General features: G+C 47.6%; 1 protein-coding gene across 1 annotated transcript; it reads left to right on the forward strand.

Annotated features, from left to right (window-relative positions):
- Positions 1 to 18: 18 nt before the first annotated feature.
- LOC132206466 (uncharacterized) lies at positions 19 to 19043 on the forward strand. Its single transcript, XM_059640658.1, has 8 exons — positions 19 to 120; positions 2753 to 2899; positions 4275 to 4400; positions 15317 to 15463; positions 15880 to 16005; positions 16436 to 16561; positions 17436 to 17595; positions 18934 to 19043. The coding sequence occupies exons 1-8, from the start codon at positions 19 to 21 to the stop codon at positions 19041 to 19043; spliced, it is 1044 nt and encodes a 347-aa protein (XP_059496641.1).
- Positions 19044 to 19277: the final 234 nt, after the last annotated feature.

The following is a 19277-nucleotide window of genomic DNA, read 5'->3' on the forward strand; positions in this document are numbered from 1 at the left end:
AAGCTTTTCCTTTATAAGATGGCCTCCCAGATCAGTCAGAACTATCACCAGGATTGTGAAGCTGCTGTCAACAAGCAGATTAATGTGGAGCTCACTGCCTCTTATCTCTATCAGTCTTTGGTGAGTGGAGTCTCTGTTGGGTGAAACATACTTCTGTTCTGTTGAAGTGAACTCTTCCCCTTGGATGTAATTAAGTTGTCTATCTTATAGACTGAGTTTTGTGGTTCTTACCCCTTTCTCAATGCAGGATGAGTGTGATGTCAGTATAACAATAGTTTGGTGTGTAATGTTACTGTAACTTGGGTCCCAGTTGGTTGTCAGTGAGATGTGGAGGGTGGAGTGTTCTTGTAGTTACTTGCCTGTCCCATGATGGTGCTGTGACTGGTGGTAATTATCGCTTCCTGTGACTGTTTGAAACTTGAGGGAACTAATTTAAAAATGAATTGGGACTAACCATTGTGGGATTTGAAGCATCATCAGCTAGTCACTGCTTTTCTTTTCCCTCCTGTATCCTTGTTTCTATTTGAATTTTGTGGGGATCTGAAGTAAACCTGCCAATTGATACTGAGAATCTTGGTTTCCTATTGCAATCAGCTTAGAATAGGCTTGTTCTAGCCCTGCAGAGCTGGGCCGAGAGGTGGCAAATGGAGTTTAATGCAGACAAGTGAAGTGATGCTCTTTGGTAGGAGTAACCGGAAGGCAAAGTACAGTGCTAATGGTAAGATTCTTGGTAGTGTAGTTGAGCAGAGAGATCTTGGTGTCCACGTACACAGATCCTTGAAAGTTGCCACCCAGGTTGACAGGGCTGTTAAGGCAGTGTTTTGGCTTTTATTAAGAGAGGGATTGAATTCTAGAACCAAGAGGTTATGGTGAAGCTGTACAAAACTCTGGTGTGGTAGCACTTGGAGTATTGTGTACAGTTCTGGTTGCTGCATTATAAGGATGTGGAAGCTTTGGATAGGGTGCAGAGGAGATCTACTAGGATGTTGCCTGGTATGGAGGGAAGGCCTTATGAGGCAAGGCTGAGGTACTTGAGGCTGTTTTCATTGGAGAGAAGAAGGTTGAGAGGTGACTCAATTGAAAGATATAAAATAATCAGAGGGGTAGATAGGGAGAGCCTTTTCTGTGGATGGTGATGGCGAGCATGAGGGGGCATAGCTTTAAATTGAGGGGTGATAGATATAGGACAGATGTCAGAGTTAGTTTCTTTACTTGGTAGCAAGGGAATGGAATGCTTTGCCTGCGACACTAGTAGATTTGCTAATTTTAGGTACACTTAAGTCGTCATTTGACTTTAGCATATGGACTTACATGGAATAGTGTAGGTTAGATGGGCTTGATCGGTATGACAAGTTGGTGCAACATGAAGGGCCTGTACTGTGCTGTTATGTTTGAAGTTCAGATCAAACTGGGTGAGGTTGTGACTGGTATCTGATTAAGCAGATCTACTTTGCTTTTTTTCACACTGATGGGGTGGGTGTGGGCTGTCTGTATGTCAAGTGTTGGAGCTTTTCAAAGGCACAGCACTGCCATGGGGCTGAGAATGTGCTGAGGGTACTGACCCAGTGACTATGGAAAGAAGCTTATCCCTGTTGTGTTTGGCCTGACTCTAAACTAACTGGCCCCTTTTTCCCCAGGTGGTGGAGTGCCTGTGCCCTTCCAAGGGGTAGAATGTGTTTAGAAGGTGTTAGAAGTAACCTTAGTGAGTGTTGCAGGGTGCTGTCTGGGCTCGTGCCTGTCAGCAGGAAGTCCTGTCATGATGAGGATCAAGTCCCTGTCAGCCCCACTTTGGGAGGTGGGAACGGCTTTCATTGAGCCAGCAGTTGGGTTTCAATCGCTGACCCATTGTCCTAACACACCTTGTAAGCATGTGCCAGGAATGAAATCCCTACCATTCTACATCTTCCAAGTGCCCATTTAAATGACAATGATAAATTGTGCTTGGGTGTTTGCATTTGAGAATTAAAGCAACTTTTTTCAGCAGGATTCGTAAGAATGTGATTCTAAATGGCTGCTTCCAATAGCAGACCTGTTAAACCTGAATATGTTGAATTGTGAACATCCTAGTTTAGAAATCTACAGGACTTTGCCTGTTGGATTAAGTCAACAGTGGTTTTTCCAGGTTATTGTTTTAATGACTGCTCTCCTCTGGAGAGTAGTTGATCTGCAGGTCACTGTCATATTTGTCATGTGATCAGTTTGTTTCTTTCATGGGTAATGGTACAAGTTCCCAACAGTCTGAGTCAGTACAGCTGTTTTAGATGCAACAATCCAAAGGCTGTCCCTTGGCAGGCTTTCCTTTGGACTTTTCTGGCCTTTGTCAAAGGAGCAATACAGTGCCCTGCAGCTGTTCTATTGGTGCACATCCTGCACTCCAGCTCCTGGCATTTCTTGAAACCCTATTCAATCACTAATTTATCCCGTTTCTGGTGGAGGTTAATCAGTAAAAACATCAATTCACATTTGTTCTCACCAAATGCTGTGCTAGACCCCCTTGAGCAATTTACCAGGAGTTTCAAACCAAAATAAAACACATGGTATTTACAGCTTATCTAGAGGAAGCTGGGATTGTTTTGATTTTTTTCCGATTCAACAGCAACTGTTCAAAACTGGGTTCTGAATTGTTAATGCATCAGGTACTGAACAGCTTACTGTCAGTTTGACTTTTTTAGAATGCTCAAGTAGCCCTATAGTTCTGAACTGAAATTGGACCATGACTTGTTAATGGGCTTTACCTTGTTCTCCCTTCAAGATGTCCTACTTTGACCGGGACGATGTTGCCCTTCCCCATTTTTCCCGGTTCTTCAAACATCAGTCCCAGGAGAAGCAGGAACATGCAGAGAAGCTGCTGAAATTCCAGAATCAGCGTGGAGGCGGAGTCCTCCTGCAGGATGTGAAGGTTGGAGTTGGTTGGGCTGGGGGATGGGATGGTCATGGCTGCTCTTGTGGTGTGGTTTCAAGTCAGTGACAAGGTTTTCATTTGAGTCAAAACTTTGTTCAGCCTGATTGATCTCCTTTTTGAAGCCAGTGTAGAAAGAAGCCCTTTGGCCCACCATGTCTATACTGACCCCACAAACTCTAAACCACATTAATCCCATTTACCTGCCCTTGGTCCACAGGCCACTGTCCTGGCACTAAGTACATGTCCAGCAAGGCCTTAAACTGATCTGGAGTAGCTGGCTGTCTCCACCACCATCCAAACCTTTATGTGGTTCGTCTCATATTTCTAACTCCCCCTCGGAGTGGGTGAGGAGGGTGAAGAGAGTTTCCTCCAATCCCCTCTAACCTGCTTACTCCACAAACCTGTATTCTCTCTGGTCTTGCTGTCTGCCATGGGGAAGACATTCCATCAACTGGCCACTCTCTCCAATAATTACATCAGGTTACTCCCTCAGCCTTTCCTGCTCCACAGAAAATCCCAGCCTACCTAACATCCAATCAATGGCTCTTGGGCAACCTCACCAGCATCCCCCTGCAGTGCCATCCTGTCCTTGTGACTGTTGAGGCCAAAGAGGGAATAATGTTGTGACTAGAAGAACAAACTGTGACAAGACTGGCCCCCTTCCTGTTCCACCACACCCAACTAATAGAGGTTGCTTGCCCTCTGTCACTGTTACACCCTGTTGACCTTGTCTGAACTTTGAGGGATCTATGGTTGTGGGCCTTTCTTAACTGTTAGCAGCACAACACACTTTGCAAACACCTCGCTGTCCCTTTGATGAATTAAATAGCTGTGATGTTTCTGATCATCCTGCTCAGGCATGTATGAAGCCACCAGCACAAGTGGTACTTGAACCTTGGCCTTGTCAGCCAGAGACAGGGGCACTACCACTGTACCATGACAGCATTTAGGATTCACTTGTGAATATCCTCACAATTCCATCAGATGGACCCTGATGCAAATCTTGTCATTATCCCCCACAATGACCTGTTATTCAACTTCCTCCTTCAGATCAAGGACCGACAGGCAAGGTGAAAGCAATTCTGAAGGAACTGTTCTTCAGCTGTGCTCCAGGGCTGCCTCAGGGGCTAGCAGTGTTCTCAGTGCTAGGGACACAGGTCTGGATCTGGCCTCTGGTGAGGGACTGGTGTTTACATGTCCTCCCCATGTCTGCGTTGGTGTCCTCATAGTATAAGAGGATTGGCCATCTGAAATGCAGGGTTACAGGAATAGGGTGGGAGAAGGACGAGTTGGGATCCTCTTCAGAGCAGTTACAGACTGATCCACGTTGTAGAGATTCTGAAGCTTAACTGTCCTTCTTTCCCTCCTCCAGAAGCCAGAGAGGGATGAGTGGGGTAACAGCCTGCAGGCAATGCAGGTTGCCCTGGATCTGGAGAAGAATGTGAACCAGAGGTTGTTGGATCTACACCAAGTCGCCACTGCCCAGACTGACCCTCAGGTAAGCTTCACCACCTCCTCATTCTTATCACTGCTAGGCCGTCAGGGCAACACCTCATTGGTTGGTCTTTTGTGGATTAGCAATTCACTGTTAGACTTTGTTTTTGTACAGATGACATGGATCACTTCAGATCCATCGTGATTACAAGATCATTGCTGAGCAGTTGAGTCAAAGTATGTATTTTAACTTGTAAACCCGTGGGAGGACTGAGGTGATATTGGTCACTGAATTCTCATTCAGGGCCACTGCAGTGGAATGACTTTTATCCATCACAAGTCAACTCTGCTCCAGTAAATAAACAGCAAGATGAAGCAGCGAAAAAGCAGTTGTCCTCATTGCACAATTTCTCCAGGCGTTAGCTCCAGTCATCCCTGACAATCTCCCTTGTATGCATGTTTTTCAGCGGGAATTCTGAAATTGTCTTGGATAGGGTTAATGTACCAAGTGTCATATTCTTCTGTTGCAGCTGTGTGACTTCCTGGAGACTCACTATTTGGATGAGGAGGTGGAGATCATCAAGCAACTTGGGGACTACATCACCAACCTGAAGCGCCTGGGAGCCCCTGAGAATGGGATGGGAGAGTACCTGTTTGACAGGCTCTCCCTGGAGGACAGCAGTTAGTGTGGCCTGGAGTACTGTCTGCTTGGTCTGAATGCCTTCCCCACTTCACCCTGGACAATCTGTCTCCTTCCAAGGAGAAGGGGCTTGTAGCAAAGAATGTAATAGCTGTACCAGCCGAATGGGAATGAATAAAATGATATGTTGATCTCAGATATTGTGCATTGTTTTGAGGCCATTGATACCTCTCTTTGGTCAATCAAGCTTTCCTGCCATACTTCACCCCCCCCAACCCCTGTGGACAGACTCTAGGCCTATGGGAGCCAGTTCGGGTTCAAATCGGGGCCTGTGACCTACCTTTCCTAGAGCCATCAACAGGTGGCCCCACTGACCAGTTCACTTTTTTGTCACTGAAGTCTGCTGCTCCTCCCAGGGGACCTTGGGTTTTTCTGAACTATCTTGGTTGAATTGCATAAATGTTTCTCCCAGAAGGAATCCAAAAATGTCTTTCAAGTGCCTTCCTCAGTTTTTTTTTGCTTTCTTTCCTTCATCCAGGGCTCAGTCCCTCACACCCCCTGCCCTCCCCATACCTTGAAGTCTGCCAGCCCTGAGCTGGGGCAATTCTGCCCAAACATTCAGAACAGTCACATTCCAGGGATAATGGGAACTGCCGATGCTGGAGAATTCCGAATAATAAAATGTGTGGCTGGATGAACACAGCATGCCAAGCAGCATCTCATGAGCATAAAAGCTGATGTTTCGGGCCTAGACCCCTCATCAGAGAGGGGGGATGGGGTGAGGGTTCTAGAATAAAGAGGGAGGGAGGGCGAGGCGTACCGAAGATGGAGAGAAAAGAAGATAGGTGGGGATTTAGAGAGGGGATAGGTCAGGTCAGGGAGGTGGGATGAGGTTAGTAGGTAGATGGGGGTGCGGCTTGGGGTGGGAGGAAGGGATGGGTGAGAGGAAGAACAGGTTACGGACGCAGAGACAGGTTGGACTGGTTTTGGGATGCAGTGGGTGGAGGGGACGAGCTGGGCTGGTTTAGGGATGCAGTTGGGGAAGGGGAGATTTTGAAACTGGTGAAGTCCACATTGATACCTTTGGGCTGCGGGGTTCCCAAGCGGAATGTGAGTTGCTGTTCCTGCAACCTTCGGGTGGCATCATTGTGGCACTGCAGGAGGCCCATGATGGACATGTCATCTAAAGAATGGGAGGGGGAGTGGAAATGGTTCACGACTGGGAGGTGCAGTTGTTTGTTGCAAACCGAGCGGAGGTGTTCTGCAAAGCGGTCTCCAAGCCTCCGCTTGGTTTCCCCAATGTAGAGGAAGCCACACGGGGTACAGTGGATGCAGTATATCACATTAAGCAGAGGTTCACCTGCACATCTGCCAATGTGGAATGTCATCTTGGGGCATGGGATGGGGGTGAGGCAGTAGGGGTTAGGGCAAGTGTAGCATTTCCTGCGGGTGCAGGGGAAGGTGCCGGGTGTGGTGGGGTTGGAGGGCAGTGTGGAGCGAAGAAGGGAGTCACGGAGAGAGTTGTCTCTCCGGAAAGCAGACAGGGGTGGGAATGGAAAAATGTCTTGGGTGGTGGGGTCGGATTGTAGATGGCGGAAGTGTCGGAGGATGATGCGTTGTATCCGGAGGTTGGTGGGGTGGTGTGTGAGAACAAGGGGGATCCTCTTTGGGCGGTTGTGGCGGGGGCAGGGTGTGAGGGATGTGTTGCGGGAAATGCAGGAGATGCGGTCAAGGGCATTCTCGATCACTGTGGGGGGAAAGTTGCGGTCCTTGAAGAAATTGGACATCTGGGATGTGCGGGAGTGGAATGTCTTATCGTGGGGGCAGAGGCGGAGGAATTGGGAATAGGGGATGGAATTTGTGCAGGAGGGTGGGTGGGATGAGGTGTATTCTAGGTAGCTGTGAGATTCGGTGGGCTTGAAATGGACATCAGTTACAAGCTGGTTGCCTGAGATGGAGACTGAGAGGTCCAGGAAGGTGAGGGATGTGCTGGAGATGGCCCAGGTGAACTGAAGGTTGGGTTGGAAGGTGTTGGTGAAGTGGATGAACTGTTCGAGCTCCTCTGGGGAGCAAGAGGCGGCGCCGATACAGTCATCAATGTACCAGAGGAAGAGGTGGGGTTTGGGGCCTGTGTCGGTGCGCAAGAGGGACTGTTCCACATAACCTACAAAGAGGCAGGCATAGCTGGGGCCCATGCGGGTGCCCATGGCTACCCCCTTAGTCTGTAGGAAGTGGGAGGAGTCAAAAGAGAAGTTGTCGAGGGTGAGGACGAGTTCGGATAGGCGGATGAGGGTGTCGGTGGAGGGGGACTGGTCGGGCCTGCGGGACAGGAAGAAGCGGAGGGCCTTGAGGCCATCTGCATGCGGAATGCAGGTGTATGGGGACTGGACGTCCATGGTGAAGATGAGGTGTTGGGGGCCAGGGAATTGGAAGTCCTGGAGGAGGTGGTGGGCGTGGGTGGTGTCACGGACATCGGTGGGGAGTTCTTGAACCAAAGGGGAGAAAATGGAGTCCAGGTAGGTGGAGATGAGTTCGGTGGGGCAGGAACAGGCTGAGACGATGGGTCGACCAGGGCAGGCAGGTTTGTGGATTTTGGGAAGGAGATAGAAACGGGCCATGCGGGGTTGGGGAACAATGAGTTTGGAGGCTGTGGGTGGGAGGTCCCCTGAGGTGATGAGGTCACGAATGGTGTTGGAGATGATGGTTTGGTGCTCGGGTGTGAGGTCAAGATCAAGGGGGCGGTAGGAGGTGGTGTCGGAGAGTTGGCGTCTGGCCTCGGCGATGTAGAGGTCAGTGCGCCATACTACCACTGCGCCACCCTTGTCTGCGGGTTTGATGGTGAGGTTGGGGTTGGAGCGGAGGGCTGCCCGTTCTGCAGGGGAGAGGTTGGAGTGGGTGAGATGGGTGGAGAGGTTGTGGCGGTTAATGTCTCGACGGCAGTTGGAGATGAAGAGGTCGAGGGAGGGTAGGAGGCCGAGGGGTGGTGTCCAGGAGGAGGACTTGTGTTGGAAGCGGGTCACAATCCGGGGAATCAGCTCCAGATTCTCTGGGGCTACCTGATTGATAGTGGATGCTCTTGATACCATAAATACAAGGATTGGTGACCTGGGGCTTGGATGATAGCCCACGGTTAAAAATACTCCCATGTGGTTTATGCTTGCAGCTACAACTGGCCTCTTACTGTTGAAGGGTTTGTAGAAAAAGCTGCTGCCTTGGTTCTTGGAACCTTTCCATGTGCTGAAGAAATTTTTTTTTTTCAGACACACTTCAATTTGACCCAGTGAGGGAGCAGGGATTTCTGGGGAAGGTGGGGACTGTCTCCTTCAGTCAAGATGCCTGGACATGCTGATTTTCCTGTACAGCTGTTTCCTTGATCATTCAAGGTGTCAGATCATGGGTAAGGGAGGGGGTGATCAGATACAGCCCAGAGATTGTCTTGAGTTTTGGCGCAAGTGCACACTGTAGCCTTTAGGGAGAGTGTGGGTCATTAAGGTACTGAATATATTTGTTCCATCACAAAAATCCTTGTTGTTTTGCCCAGTCTCAATCCTTGGTGATAGAAACCCTGCTCCCCCGGAAGAGGCCATTTGACCCAGGTAGCATCAACCTTCTGACCAGCATCCTGCTCAGTCCCACCCCAGTCCTTTAACCCTGTGTTCCCCATGGCTAATCCAGCTCACCCCTTGTCAATATCACCAACTTAGCATTGCCTATCCACTTGACCAGCAAATAGTTCAGATGGTGGGTGGGAAACCAAACAGACACTGTAAATGTACAAACTCCCCAGGGTGCCCTCAGGCTGTTATAAACCCCATGTCGCTGTGAGGTAAGTGTTCGTTACTGAGCCACTGTCTCACCCTAAAGTACCGAACAAAGGAACATGCTGTTGCATTCTGTCAGAGTCCTACAGCAGAGATACAGGTTGTTTGGCTCAATCCGTCCAGGCCGACCAGTGTTCCAAATCTGAACTAGTTCCGTTTGCCTGTGTTTGGCCCATACCCCTCAACCGTTACTTTCGCAGAAAATCGCCAAATGTCTTTTAACAACTGTAATTGCACCCACTTCTACCACTTCGTGGAGCAGCTCATTATTTACATGTGCCATCTTCTGTGGGAAAAGCTCTTCCACCCCCCCCCCACCACCCCACATGCCTCTGTGCAAACATTGCCCCTGTGCCCTCTAGCTTTGGACTCCCCAACCCTGTCCCAGCATGCTTTTTGTATACAGTCAATCTTGAGTGTGCCAATGGCAAGGCTACGTTTAGTGCTCAGCAACTGTTACACTTCAGGAGGTGGTGATGAGCTGCTTATTACAGTCCACCTGGTGTAGGAGAGACCGGAATGATGCTGCTGCTGCCGCTGAGGAGGGGCTTCTGGGATCTTCACTCACAACCACTGATATTGTTCCAAGTCAGGACGGTGACGGATTTACATGGAGCTGCTTCAGTATCACTGGGGCGGCATTGAGCTGGAAAATTGCAAACTACTCCAACATTATTCCTAACTTCAGTCTTATCGATGGTGGACAGACTCTGGAAAGTCTGAAGTTGAATTATTCACAACAGAATTCCCAGACTCTGACTTGGTCTCAAAGCCATGAGCTCATTAATTAGGATTGCCCACTGCCCATGGTTTCTTAGAAAATAGAACCAAGAACAGTACAGCACAGTTCAGGCCCTTCAGCCCACGGTGTTGTTTCAAACTTTTATCCGAAACCCAAGGCCTTTCTCACCTCCACGACCTTATACTATCATCCATCTGCTTATCTAATTGACGCTTAATTGCCCCTAACGAGGCCGACTCCACTACACTCTCCGGCAATGCATTCCATGCCCCAGCCACTCTCTGAGTAAAGAACCTACCTCTGACATCCACCCTATATCTACCTCCACTCACTTCAAAACTATGCCCCCTCATAATAGCTAACTCCATCCTAGGAAAAAGTCCCTGGCTGTCTAATCTGCCTGTACTTATGATCATTTTGTACACCTCTATCAAGTCACCTCTCATCCTTTGTTCTGAAGAGAAAAGCCCTCGTTCTCTCAACCTTTCCTCGTAAGACCTTCCCTCCATTCCAAGGAACGTCCTGGTAAATCTCCTCTGCACCTTTTCTAACGCTTCCACATCTTTCCTGGAATGAGGTGACCAGAACTGGACGCAATACTCCAGATGTGGCCGAACCAGGCTTTTGTATAGCTGGAGCATAACTTCACAGCTCTTGAAATCAATCCCTCTATTAATGAAAGCTAACACACCACATGCCTTCTTAACAACTCTATCCACCTGACTGGCAGCTTTCAGGGAACTGTGAACATGAACCCCAAGATCCTTCTGCTCCTTCACACTGCCAAGAATCTTTCCGTTAACCCTGTGTTCTGCTTTCAAATTTGTCCTTCCAAAATGAATCACTTCACGCTTTTCAGGGTTAAACTCCATTTCAGAGCCCCACTCAGTATCCTATCAATGTCCTTTTGTAACCTAGAACAACCCTCCACACTACCCACAACTCAAACCACCTTCGTATCTTCCAAAAACTGACTAATTCACCATTCCACTCCTAGATCCAAATCATTTATCAAAATCATAAAATAGAAGAGGACCCCGAACAGACCCTTGAGGTACACCACTCGTTACTGAGCACCATGTTGAATATTTTCAGTCAACTGTCACCCATGTCTTCTATGGGTCAGCCAATTCTGAATCCAATCTGCCACATTTCCCCCGTCGCATGCCTCCTGACTTTCTGCATGAACCTGCCATGGGGAACCTTATCAAACGCCTTACTTCAATCCATGTATCCCACATTCACTGATCTACCTTCATCCACACGTTTCGTCATCCCTTCAAAGAATTCAATCAGATTTGTGAGGCATGATATCCACCTCACAAATCCACACTGGCCATCACAAATCATACTGTGCCTGTGCAAGTGATAATTAATTCTGTTTCTTAGAGCCCTTCCCATTAATTTGCCCACCACTGGCATAAGACTAGCTGTCCTGTAATTTCCAGGGTTACCCCATTCCCTTTTTTGAACACATGAATAATATTCAAACTTGTCATTCAAAGCTAAAAGATAGCACTATACTGCAACCTGCTATTTGAAGCAGATATTGAGTGAAAGTAACTTGCTTCCACCAGTCTGTACATCAGTGCTGTGATCATACTTGAACATTCATTGGGGATCCTCAATTCCCAAAGCCTCACAGTCCACCAGTCCATGGGAGGCTGCTCCATTCAATGCAGTTGCTGAGCCATACATTCTACAGAATGTAATGTAAACAGGACCAGAAACTCTCCACTTGGAAACATGCTGGAGTTAAGCTCTCGATCTACTTCAAACAATTAAAAATCAAACTTTGCGATCGAAAGTTTGCATGTGCTATACATTTCCAGCAGCAATGTAGACAGGGAGGTGTGAGGTCTACTATGCAGGAGACGCACTCAGCACATTTAGCACCTTGCTTTTCAAACTGCACTTCATGAACCCAACGTCAAGGAGATCACAGCAGATTCAGAATGGATCCACAAAGGAATGAGCTTCCTGTATGAGGTAACCCAAAAGCACATTGTTTCTGTCGCTGCACAGCAATAAGAAAATGTTTACTGTTAACAAAATCTGGCCATTTTTCAATGGGCTCCAACGCTGTTATTCAACAAGTACAAAGACTAATCCCTCAGAGTAACAAACTGACAGAATTCTGCCAATCTGTGATCAGTGTGTCTTAAGATATAATCTCAGATACAATCGTGAACTTTTAGAGTATATTTTATTGTCATTTTCACGTAGAAATATTTCCAGAATTTGCACTTGTGCAGGAGGTCAAAGGTCATTCAGCAATTCCATCATCGACCAGTTGTCAATTCTGATCGGTTTCTGGATCCAATTCCCATCCTGCACTGATTGGACGTGGCAGCTGATCAATTGATGAACAAGAGTGGTTGGCCATCACTGATGATGTCATTTCCTGCTCAAGAAAACGATGGGGCTGCTGCTCGAGTATAAAAAATGTCCCAAGAGTGTGATGTATATGGTGTTGTTGATCATCTTTCCAAGTTTATTATTTGATTGTAGAGGAAAAGGAAAGCTTTTTTTTTTCCTCACAACAAAATGGCCTCCCAGATTAGTCAGAACTATCACCAGGATTGTGAAGCTGCTGTCAACAAGCAGGTTAATGTGGAGCTCACTGCCTCCTATCTCTATCAGTCTTTGGTGAGTGCTGTCTTGATGGAGTTAAAATTAAATCTATTCTGCAAAAATGAGCTGATCCTCTTGTTTCTAACTAACTTCATTGTCCTGTAGATTTGAGGTGTTTAAGTTCATAGCTTAAAAAGCATGTTGGGATAAATGTGATGCCGTTTGGTAACAATGGATTTTTATATTGATGTAGAATAACTAATTCACCAGCTGGTATGAAGTGTTAGATGGAGGGCAAATTGTTCTGTGAATTATTTTACAATTTATTGCCAGGCCTTTGCCTGGTGGTAACTGTCTATTTTCTCCCCAGAACTGACTAACCTTTACTGAAAATAGATGTAATGGTTTTGGGAGTTGTAGGCACCCCTTGGCTAGTCATCCTGAAACATTTTAATATACCTTGATCACACTTTATTTGTCCTATGATCCTAAATAAACATCATACCGGTTTCCATTCTGATGGAGAATGATGGCGGTGACTGGCTTCTGAGCGTATGCACTTGTAAATTGCATTGAGGAGGCCTCAGATGTGGACTAGTTGGCTTTCTGCATTCTCAGTTCATGAATGGACTGTTAGTGGTCAGGAAGTCACTTGTTGTCCATTCCTCCAACAGATCAATGCTCTCCTGTGAGTGCATGCACAGGGTGTCTAGAATAACCTGAGGTTTTTATTTCAATAAATATGAAGAAATGGGAAATGGCCCCTTTCTCCAGGTAGTACTGTGCCCATGCCCTTCCAAAATGGAAGGACGTAATGGTTTGGAAATGTTGAAGCAGATTTTGAAGGCTTCTGGGTACCTAGTATGTAGTGGGCACCAGGAGTGCATTCACTCACTCCCTTCAATGAGGTGGGCTGCTCTGTCCTGCACAGTGTCTACTTTGTGCATGTTGCAGCTCCACTTCTTGGGACAAGGGGAGAATATTCATCCCTTGTGGGGCTTATCCCTGAGAAGCATTCTCTTCCCACACTTTCAGGATGAAATCCCTGTACCCTTCCCTTTAGCAGGTGGGAACAGCTATCACCAATAAGCCTGTTGGGTCTTAACTGTCAGTGGTGTCCCTCATCAATTGGGCAGCATGTGCCCAAACAACCCACTATCTTACATCTGTAAGATGCAGCTACCCAAGTAAAGCCAGAGAAATTTACGTAACTGTATTTTTTTGACCAAAGAAGCTTCTCAGCCAGATGGGTCGGAACTAGATAACCTGCTCGAACAAGGTGTAGAGCTGGATGAACACAGCAGGCCAAGCAGCATCAGGGAAGCTGATGTTTTCGGCCTGGACCCTTCAGAAATGGGGAGGGGGAGGGGAATGGGTCCCTGACATAGGAAGGGGTGGGGAGGTGGATGGATGAAGAAACAGGTGGTGAGGATGGAGCCAATAAAGTCAAGTGAGTTGGGTAGACCTGTCCAGGGAGGTGGGGATGGGTTTTGAGGTAAGGGTGGTGTGGGGAAGTAGGTGGGAGGAAGGATGGACAAGCTAGGGGGGTGGGGACCAGCTGGGCTGTGATTGGGGGCAGGGAGATCTTTCAGCTGAAGTCCTCACTGATACCATTGGGCTGCAGGGTTCCCAAGCAGAATACAAGGTGCTGTTCCTGCAACCTTTGGGTGGCATTGGAGGCCCAGAATGGACATCAACTGTCCCCTCCTGCCCCTCCTGAAGGGGAAGTAGTTTGTGACCGGGATGTGCAGCTGCCGGTCATGAGCCAAGCATGGGTGCTCCACAAAGTGGAGTCAAGCCTCTGCTCGGCTTTCCTGATGTAGAGAAGGCCACATTAGGAACAGTGGATACAGTATACATCACTGCAGATGTGTAGGTGAACATCTGCTTGATGTGGAAGGTCTTGGGGCCTGGGATGGGGTGGGGAGGGGAGGTGTAGCACTATCTGTGTGGCAGTTAAAGCCCTGGCTGGAGGGGCTCGTGGAACAGGCAAGGAATCAGTGGTGTCTCAAGAAGGCAGCTAAGGTTGGGGAGGTAAAAAATGTCTTGGCCAGATCGCAGATGGTCGAAGTGCCAGAGGATGATGCATTGAGGTGGTACTGAAGGATGAGAGGATTCTGTTTCGGTTGTGTGCGGGATAAGTTGCAAGACACGGTTGTGTTTTTCTTCAACTGAAGGGAAGTTACACTTCATTGGAAAATGAGGACATCTGGGATGCCCAGGAGTAGAATACCTCCCCTCAGGGCTGGAGGTGAAGAAATTGGATGAGGAGATGGCACTTTCCTTCCGCAGGAAGGTGGGTGAGGTGTATTCGAGGTAGCTGTAGGAGTCAGTCGGTTTGAAATAGATCGAAGGATATATATATCGAAGATTGATAGATCAACTTAAGGTTGAGGTAGAAGGTTCTAATGAATTAGAGGAACTGTTCAAGCTCTGTGGGATGTAATAGAGGAAGATGTGCAGTTTATGGCCCATCTTGCTGTAGAAGAAGGATTGTTCCACATATCCTACCAAGAAGCAGGCACAGCTTGTGCCCATGCAGGTACCCATGGCCACCCCCTTCCTCTGTAGGAGTTGGGAGGAATTGAAGGAGAAGTTGGGGGTGAGGATGAGTTTGCTAGGTGGACAAGGTTGTTGGTGAACGGGGGCCAGTCAGGCCTGTAGGACGAGAGAAGCAGAGGGAATTAGGCCATCTCCATGGGGAATGGATGAGGTTGGAGGCTGTGGGTGGGAGGTCACTTCCAGTGAGGTTGTGGATGAACTAGGAGCTGGTTTGGTGGTCAGCGGTGGAGTCATGATCAAGGTGAGTAGGTGGTAGGAGGTATCGGCTGCTCTTCCACACAACTACATGTGGCACTCCAGCTCCTGGCATTTCCTTTAACCCTGTTCAGTCATGAACTTCATCCAATTCTGATGGTGCTTAGAGTGGAAATGTTCTTCTCTCTACAGACAAGAACAGGCCTGGTCAATTCACAGGTTTTTGTAAAGGAATTTTAAAAAAAACAGGGTATTTGCCTGGTTACCAGGAGGAGGCGAGGGTTGTTTTTGATGATCCTTGAACTGGAGCCACTGGCTAACTGGACAATGGTTCTCCTCCAACTTGATGTATTTAATATTTATTGACTTCTCAATTTGAAGGTGAAACCAGTCATGTCTGGCACCAATTGTATGATATTTAATGGATGTAACTTGTTTTCTCCCAGATGTCCTACTTTGACCGGGATGATGTTGCTCTCCCCCATGTCTCCCGGTTCTTCAAAGATCAGTCCCAGGAAAAGCAGGAACATGCAGAGAAGCTGCTGAAATTCCAGAATCAGCGTGGAGGCAGAGTCCTCCTCCAGGATGTGAAGGTTGGAGTTGGGTTTTTGGGGTGGGGGGAGTTGGGTGGTAGAGAGTGGCTGCTCCTCAGGGATGGCACAGTGACTCAGTGTTTCCCATGCATGCCTCAGTGCCAGGGATCCAAGTTGGTTCTTGGTTCTAGGCTCCAGTGAATGACTGACGTTTACTTGTTCTTGCCATGTCCACATTGGCTTCACGGTTCAATGATGTGTGTTAGAAGGATTGCCATTTAAAATGCAGCGTGACAGGAATAAGGTGGGATTCTTCACGGAGAAGGGCCTTGTAGCAACAAACGTAGTGGCTGTACCTGCTGATCGGGGATGAATGAAATGATGCAGTGACCTTGGTTATTGTCACCATGAGTCAAATAGCCTGTTCCCATGCTGCAGAGATTGTGAAGCTTACCTGTCCTTCTCTCCAACCCCAGAAGCCAGAGAGGGATGAGTGGGGTAACAGCCTGCAAGCAATGCAGGTTGCCCTGGATTTGGAGAAGAATGTGAACCAGAGTTTGTTGGATCTACACCAACTCGCCACAGCCCAGACTGACCCTCATGTAAGCTTCACCTCTTCATTCTCATCACTGCCATGCCTCCTCAACTTCATTGGCTGGTCTTTGTGGAGTGGAAATTCGCAGATGTAACTTTGTCCAGATGCTACATTGTCATCATAATTCTGACAAAGGTACAATGTTAAACTGCTCAACACCGAACTGAAATAGGAATTTGGATTACAGTCTAGTGGGAATGCTGATGTGATTTTTTGACTGCTGAATTGGGGATTGTTGCACTATACAATACAACTTGGAGCTCTTTAAGAAGGTGAGATGGATCAGCTGAAATGTCCTCACTGGCACAAATTCTCTACCTGTTAGCTAGATTTTCAGGGCTGTCTAGAGCTCGTTATGGCTCAGTCTTTTTCAGTAGGAATTGTGAAGTTGTCTTGGATAGTATAAATATACCAAGTGTCATATTCCTCTGTTGCAGCTGTGTGACTTCCTGGAGACTCACTATTTGGATGAGGAGGTGAGGATCATCAAGCAACTTGGGGACTACATCACCAACCTGAAGCGCCTGGGAGCCCCTGAGAATGGGATGGGAGAGTACCTGTTTGACAGGCTCTCCCTGGAGGACAGCAGTTAGTGTGGCCTGGAGTACTGTCTGCTTGTTTTGAATGCATTCCCCACTTCACCCTGGGCAACCCATCTTCTTCCACGGAGAAGGGGCTTGTAGCTAAGAATAATGGCTGTACCAGCTGAATGCAAATGAATAAAATCATTTATGATCTTGCTTATTGTCCATCATTCAGAGCACTGGATATTTTGGAATGTCTTATTGAGCTTGAAGGCAGTTCTCTTTCTGTAATTTGGCTGACCCAATTACTAATTGGACATGAAAACAACTTTTCAATGGATGTATTTACTAACTCTTGATCATTGCACAGTAACTAGATGGACTTCCTTTTTCTCATGACACAGGAGACTCGAGACTTTCCCCTCTAAGTAGGATGAGGTTGGTGTTTTCCCCCATTGTCGGGTGGAAAATCTTCCAGATGTCAATTAGTGCACTTGTGGATACTGTAGGTTCAATTGTAGTTCAGAACTTGTCTTCCTTTTTGAGACAGGAAGTTCCCATACCTTCTCTAAGGGATAAACCAGACGCCCATTCCATAGAATCTGGGATATCTACGTACAATGCCAGGTTTCCCTTCCTGCAGCCTCCCCTCAGTCACCACGCGCAATGAGATTTGTCTCTCGGACACTAATCTAATGGGAAGACAAGTCTGTGATCTGGAGGCTGGATCAGTTGACAAAATGCTGGCGGGAGTAGATATATCAAGTTCTGCTCTAAATCCAGTTGCAGGAACCAGCTAAGTTAGGAAAGACACAGGCTTGACTCATCTGGTGTAATCTCCCCAGTGAGGCCCTCCCTTTGACCAGTATTTTCTATTCTCAGCATTGTTGTTTTTGGTCTCCTGTGGATGTAGCCTAGGGATCTTGGAGCCAGTTATGGGTCAAAGCAGGACCAGCACTGGAGGCCTGTGACCTTCTCTTTCTCCCCATCTCTTGTTCCAGCCAACTGCAGTTGCACCCCCTGCCTGGTTCAATCCCTCTTGACAGTTCTGAGGAAGGGTGGCTGGACTCACTGTAGGTTGGCTTTTTCATTCTTCCATCTGAGTAACATAGCCCGCTCCATCTTTGCTCACCAAGGAGTCAGTCCACACTGGGGCTGAGCTTTTCCCAAGAGCAATCCAAAATTGTCTTTAATGTGGCATCCTCCCCTTCTTCCTCCTCCTCCTTTCTCCACCACACCCCCCTTCTCTCCCAGCTTTCATTCCAACAAGCTGCCCAGCCCAGATCTGGGAAAATTCAGCCCAAACGTTCACAGAAGCCACTTACCAAGAGGTCAGCTGGAATTCCCCTGATCTGTATGGGATTACAATGTCTGCTCTCGATGCTAACAACAGGAAGTTGTAGTTTTTGCTGTAGAATCCCTCAATGCGGGCAGATGCCATTCAGCTCATTCAATTTGTAATGGCCTACTGAGCAACCTCCTGCTCAGGGACACCCTATTCCCTTAATCCCACATTTCCCATGGCTAATCTAACAAATCCAAATGCCCCTTGTCACTGTCAGCAATTATCTTTGCCAATCGACCTAATCTGCAGCCCATTGGACTAGGGGAGGGAGTCGGAGCAGATGGTGGAAATCCATGCAGACGCAGGGAGAATGTGCAAACTCCACTCATGTTGCCAAAGGCTCGAATTGAACCAGAGTCCCTGTGGCTGTGACGTATCAGTGCTCACCACTGAGCCCCCATCACGTCCAAAAGTACCAAACAAAAGGGGGAGGCAGTTGCACAGTCATCAAGTCGTACATCATGGAAATAGACTCTTCTGCCCACACAGTCCCTACACACCAGGTTTCCAAAACTCTCTAGTGCCATTTGGCCCATCTTCCTCTTAGCCATTCCTTCCCACATAAGTGTCCAAATGTCTTATCAACGTGGTAATTATACGCACCTCTCCCGCTTCTTCTGGCAGCTCGTTCCATACACACACACCACCCTCTGTGTGAAAACATGGTCCCTCATCTCCCTTTTAAATTTTTGCCCCTCTCCCCGCAAAACGATGCCCTCCAGTTTTGGTTCCCCTACCCTGTCCCAGCATGCTGCTTGTATATACAGTCAATCTCGAGTGTGCCAATGGCAAGGCTACATTTCGTGCTCAGCAACAGTTACACTTCAGGAGGTGGTGATGAGCTGCTTATTACATTCCACCTGGTGTAGGAGAGACCGGAATGATGCTGCTGCTGCTGCTGAGGAGGGGCTTCTGGGATTTTCATTCACAAACAGGGATATTGTTCCAGGTCAGGATGGAGACAGATTTCCATGGAGCTGCTTGAGTGTTGCTGGGCCTGCACTGAGCCATAATTGTGAACAATCCCAGTACTATTAATTAATACTTCCTAACTCTGGTCTTAAAGATCGCAGACAGGTTTTGGACAGTCAGGAAGGAGTTGGGAAGTTCACAGCAGAATTCCCAGCCTATGACTTCCCAGTTTCTGAGCTGTTCGTTCTACAGAATGCAATGTAAATAGCTGCAGAAACTCTCTGCTTCAAAACATGCTGGAGTTAAGTACCAGTTGTCCTTGAAATTGTTAAGAACTGAATACCGAGATAAAAATGTTGAACTACAATATATTTCCAACAGCTGACAACTGGGCCATTTAAATATAGAGGCCTGAGGCCTACTGTGTGCCTGAGGCACTCAGAATATTTCAAGTTTTAATTTTCGAACTAGGCTTTCTGAGATCTAACGTCAATGACA

This window comes from Stegostoma tigrinum, chromosome 38 (genome assembly GCF_030684315.1).
Source record: "Stegostoma tigrinum isolate sSteTig4 chromosome 38, sSteTig4.hap1, whole genome shotgun sequence".
NCBI classification, from domain to species: Eukaryota; Metazoa; Chordata; class Chondrichthyes; order Orectolobiformes; family Stegostomatidae; genus Stegostoma; species Stegostoma tigrinum.

What these genes read in the sequence shown, in the direction of transcription:
- LOC132206466 (XM_059640658.1), top strand. Translation starts at nt 19, where the DNA reads ATGGCCTCCCAGATCAGTCAGAACTATCACCAGGATTGTGAAGCTGCT. An exon ending in TCCTCCTGCAGGATGTGAAG is followed by an intron (nt 2,900 to 4,274) that starts GTTGGAGTTGGT and finishes TCCCTCCTCCAG; the next exon opens with AAGCCAGAGAGGGATGAGTG. An exon ending in GAAGGGTGGCTGGACTCACT is followed by an intron (nt 17,596 to 18,933) that starts GTAGGTTGGCTT and finishes CTGGTCTTAAAG; the next exon opens with ATCGCAGACAGGTTTTGGAC.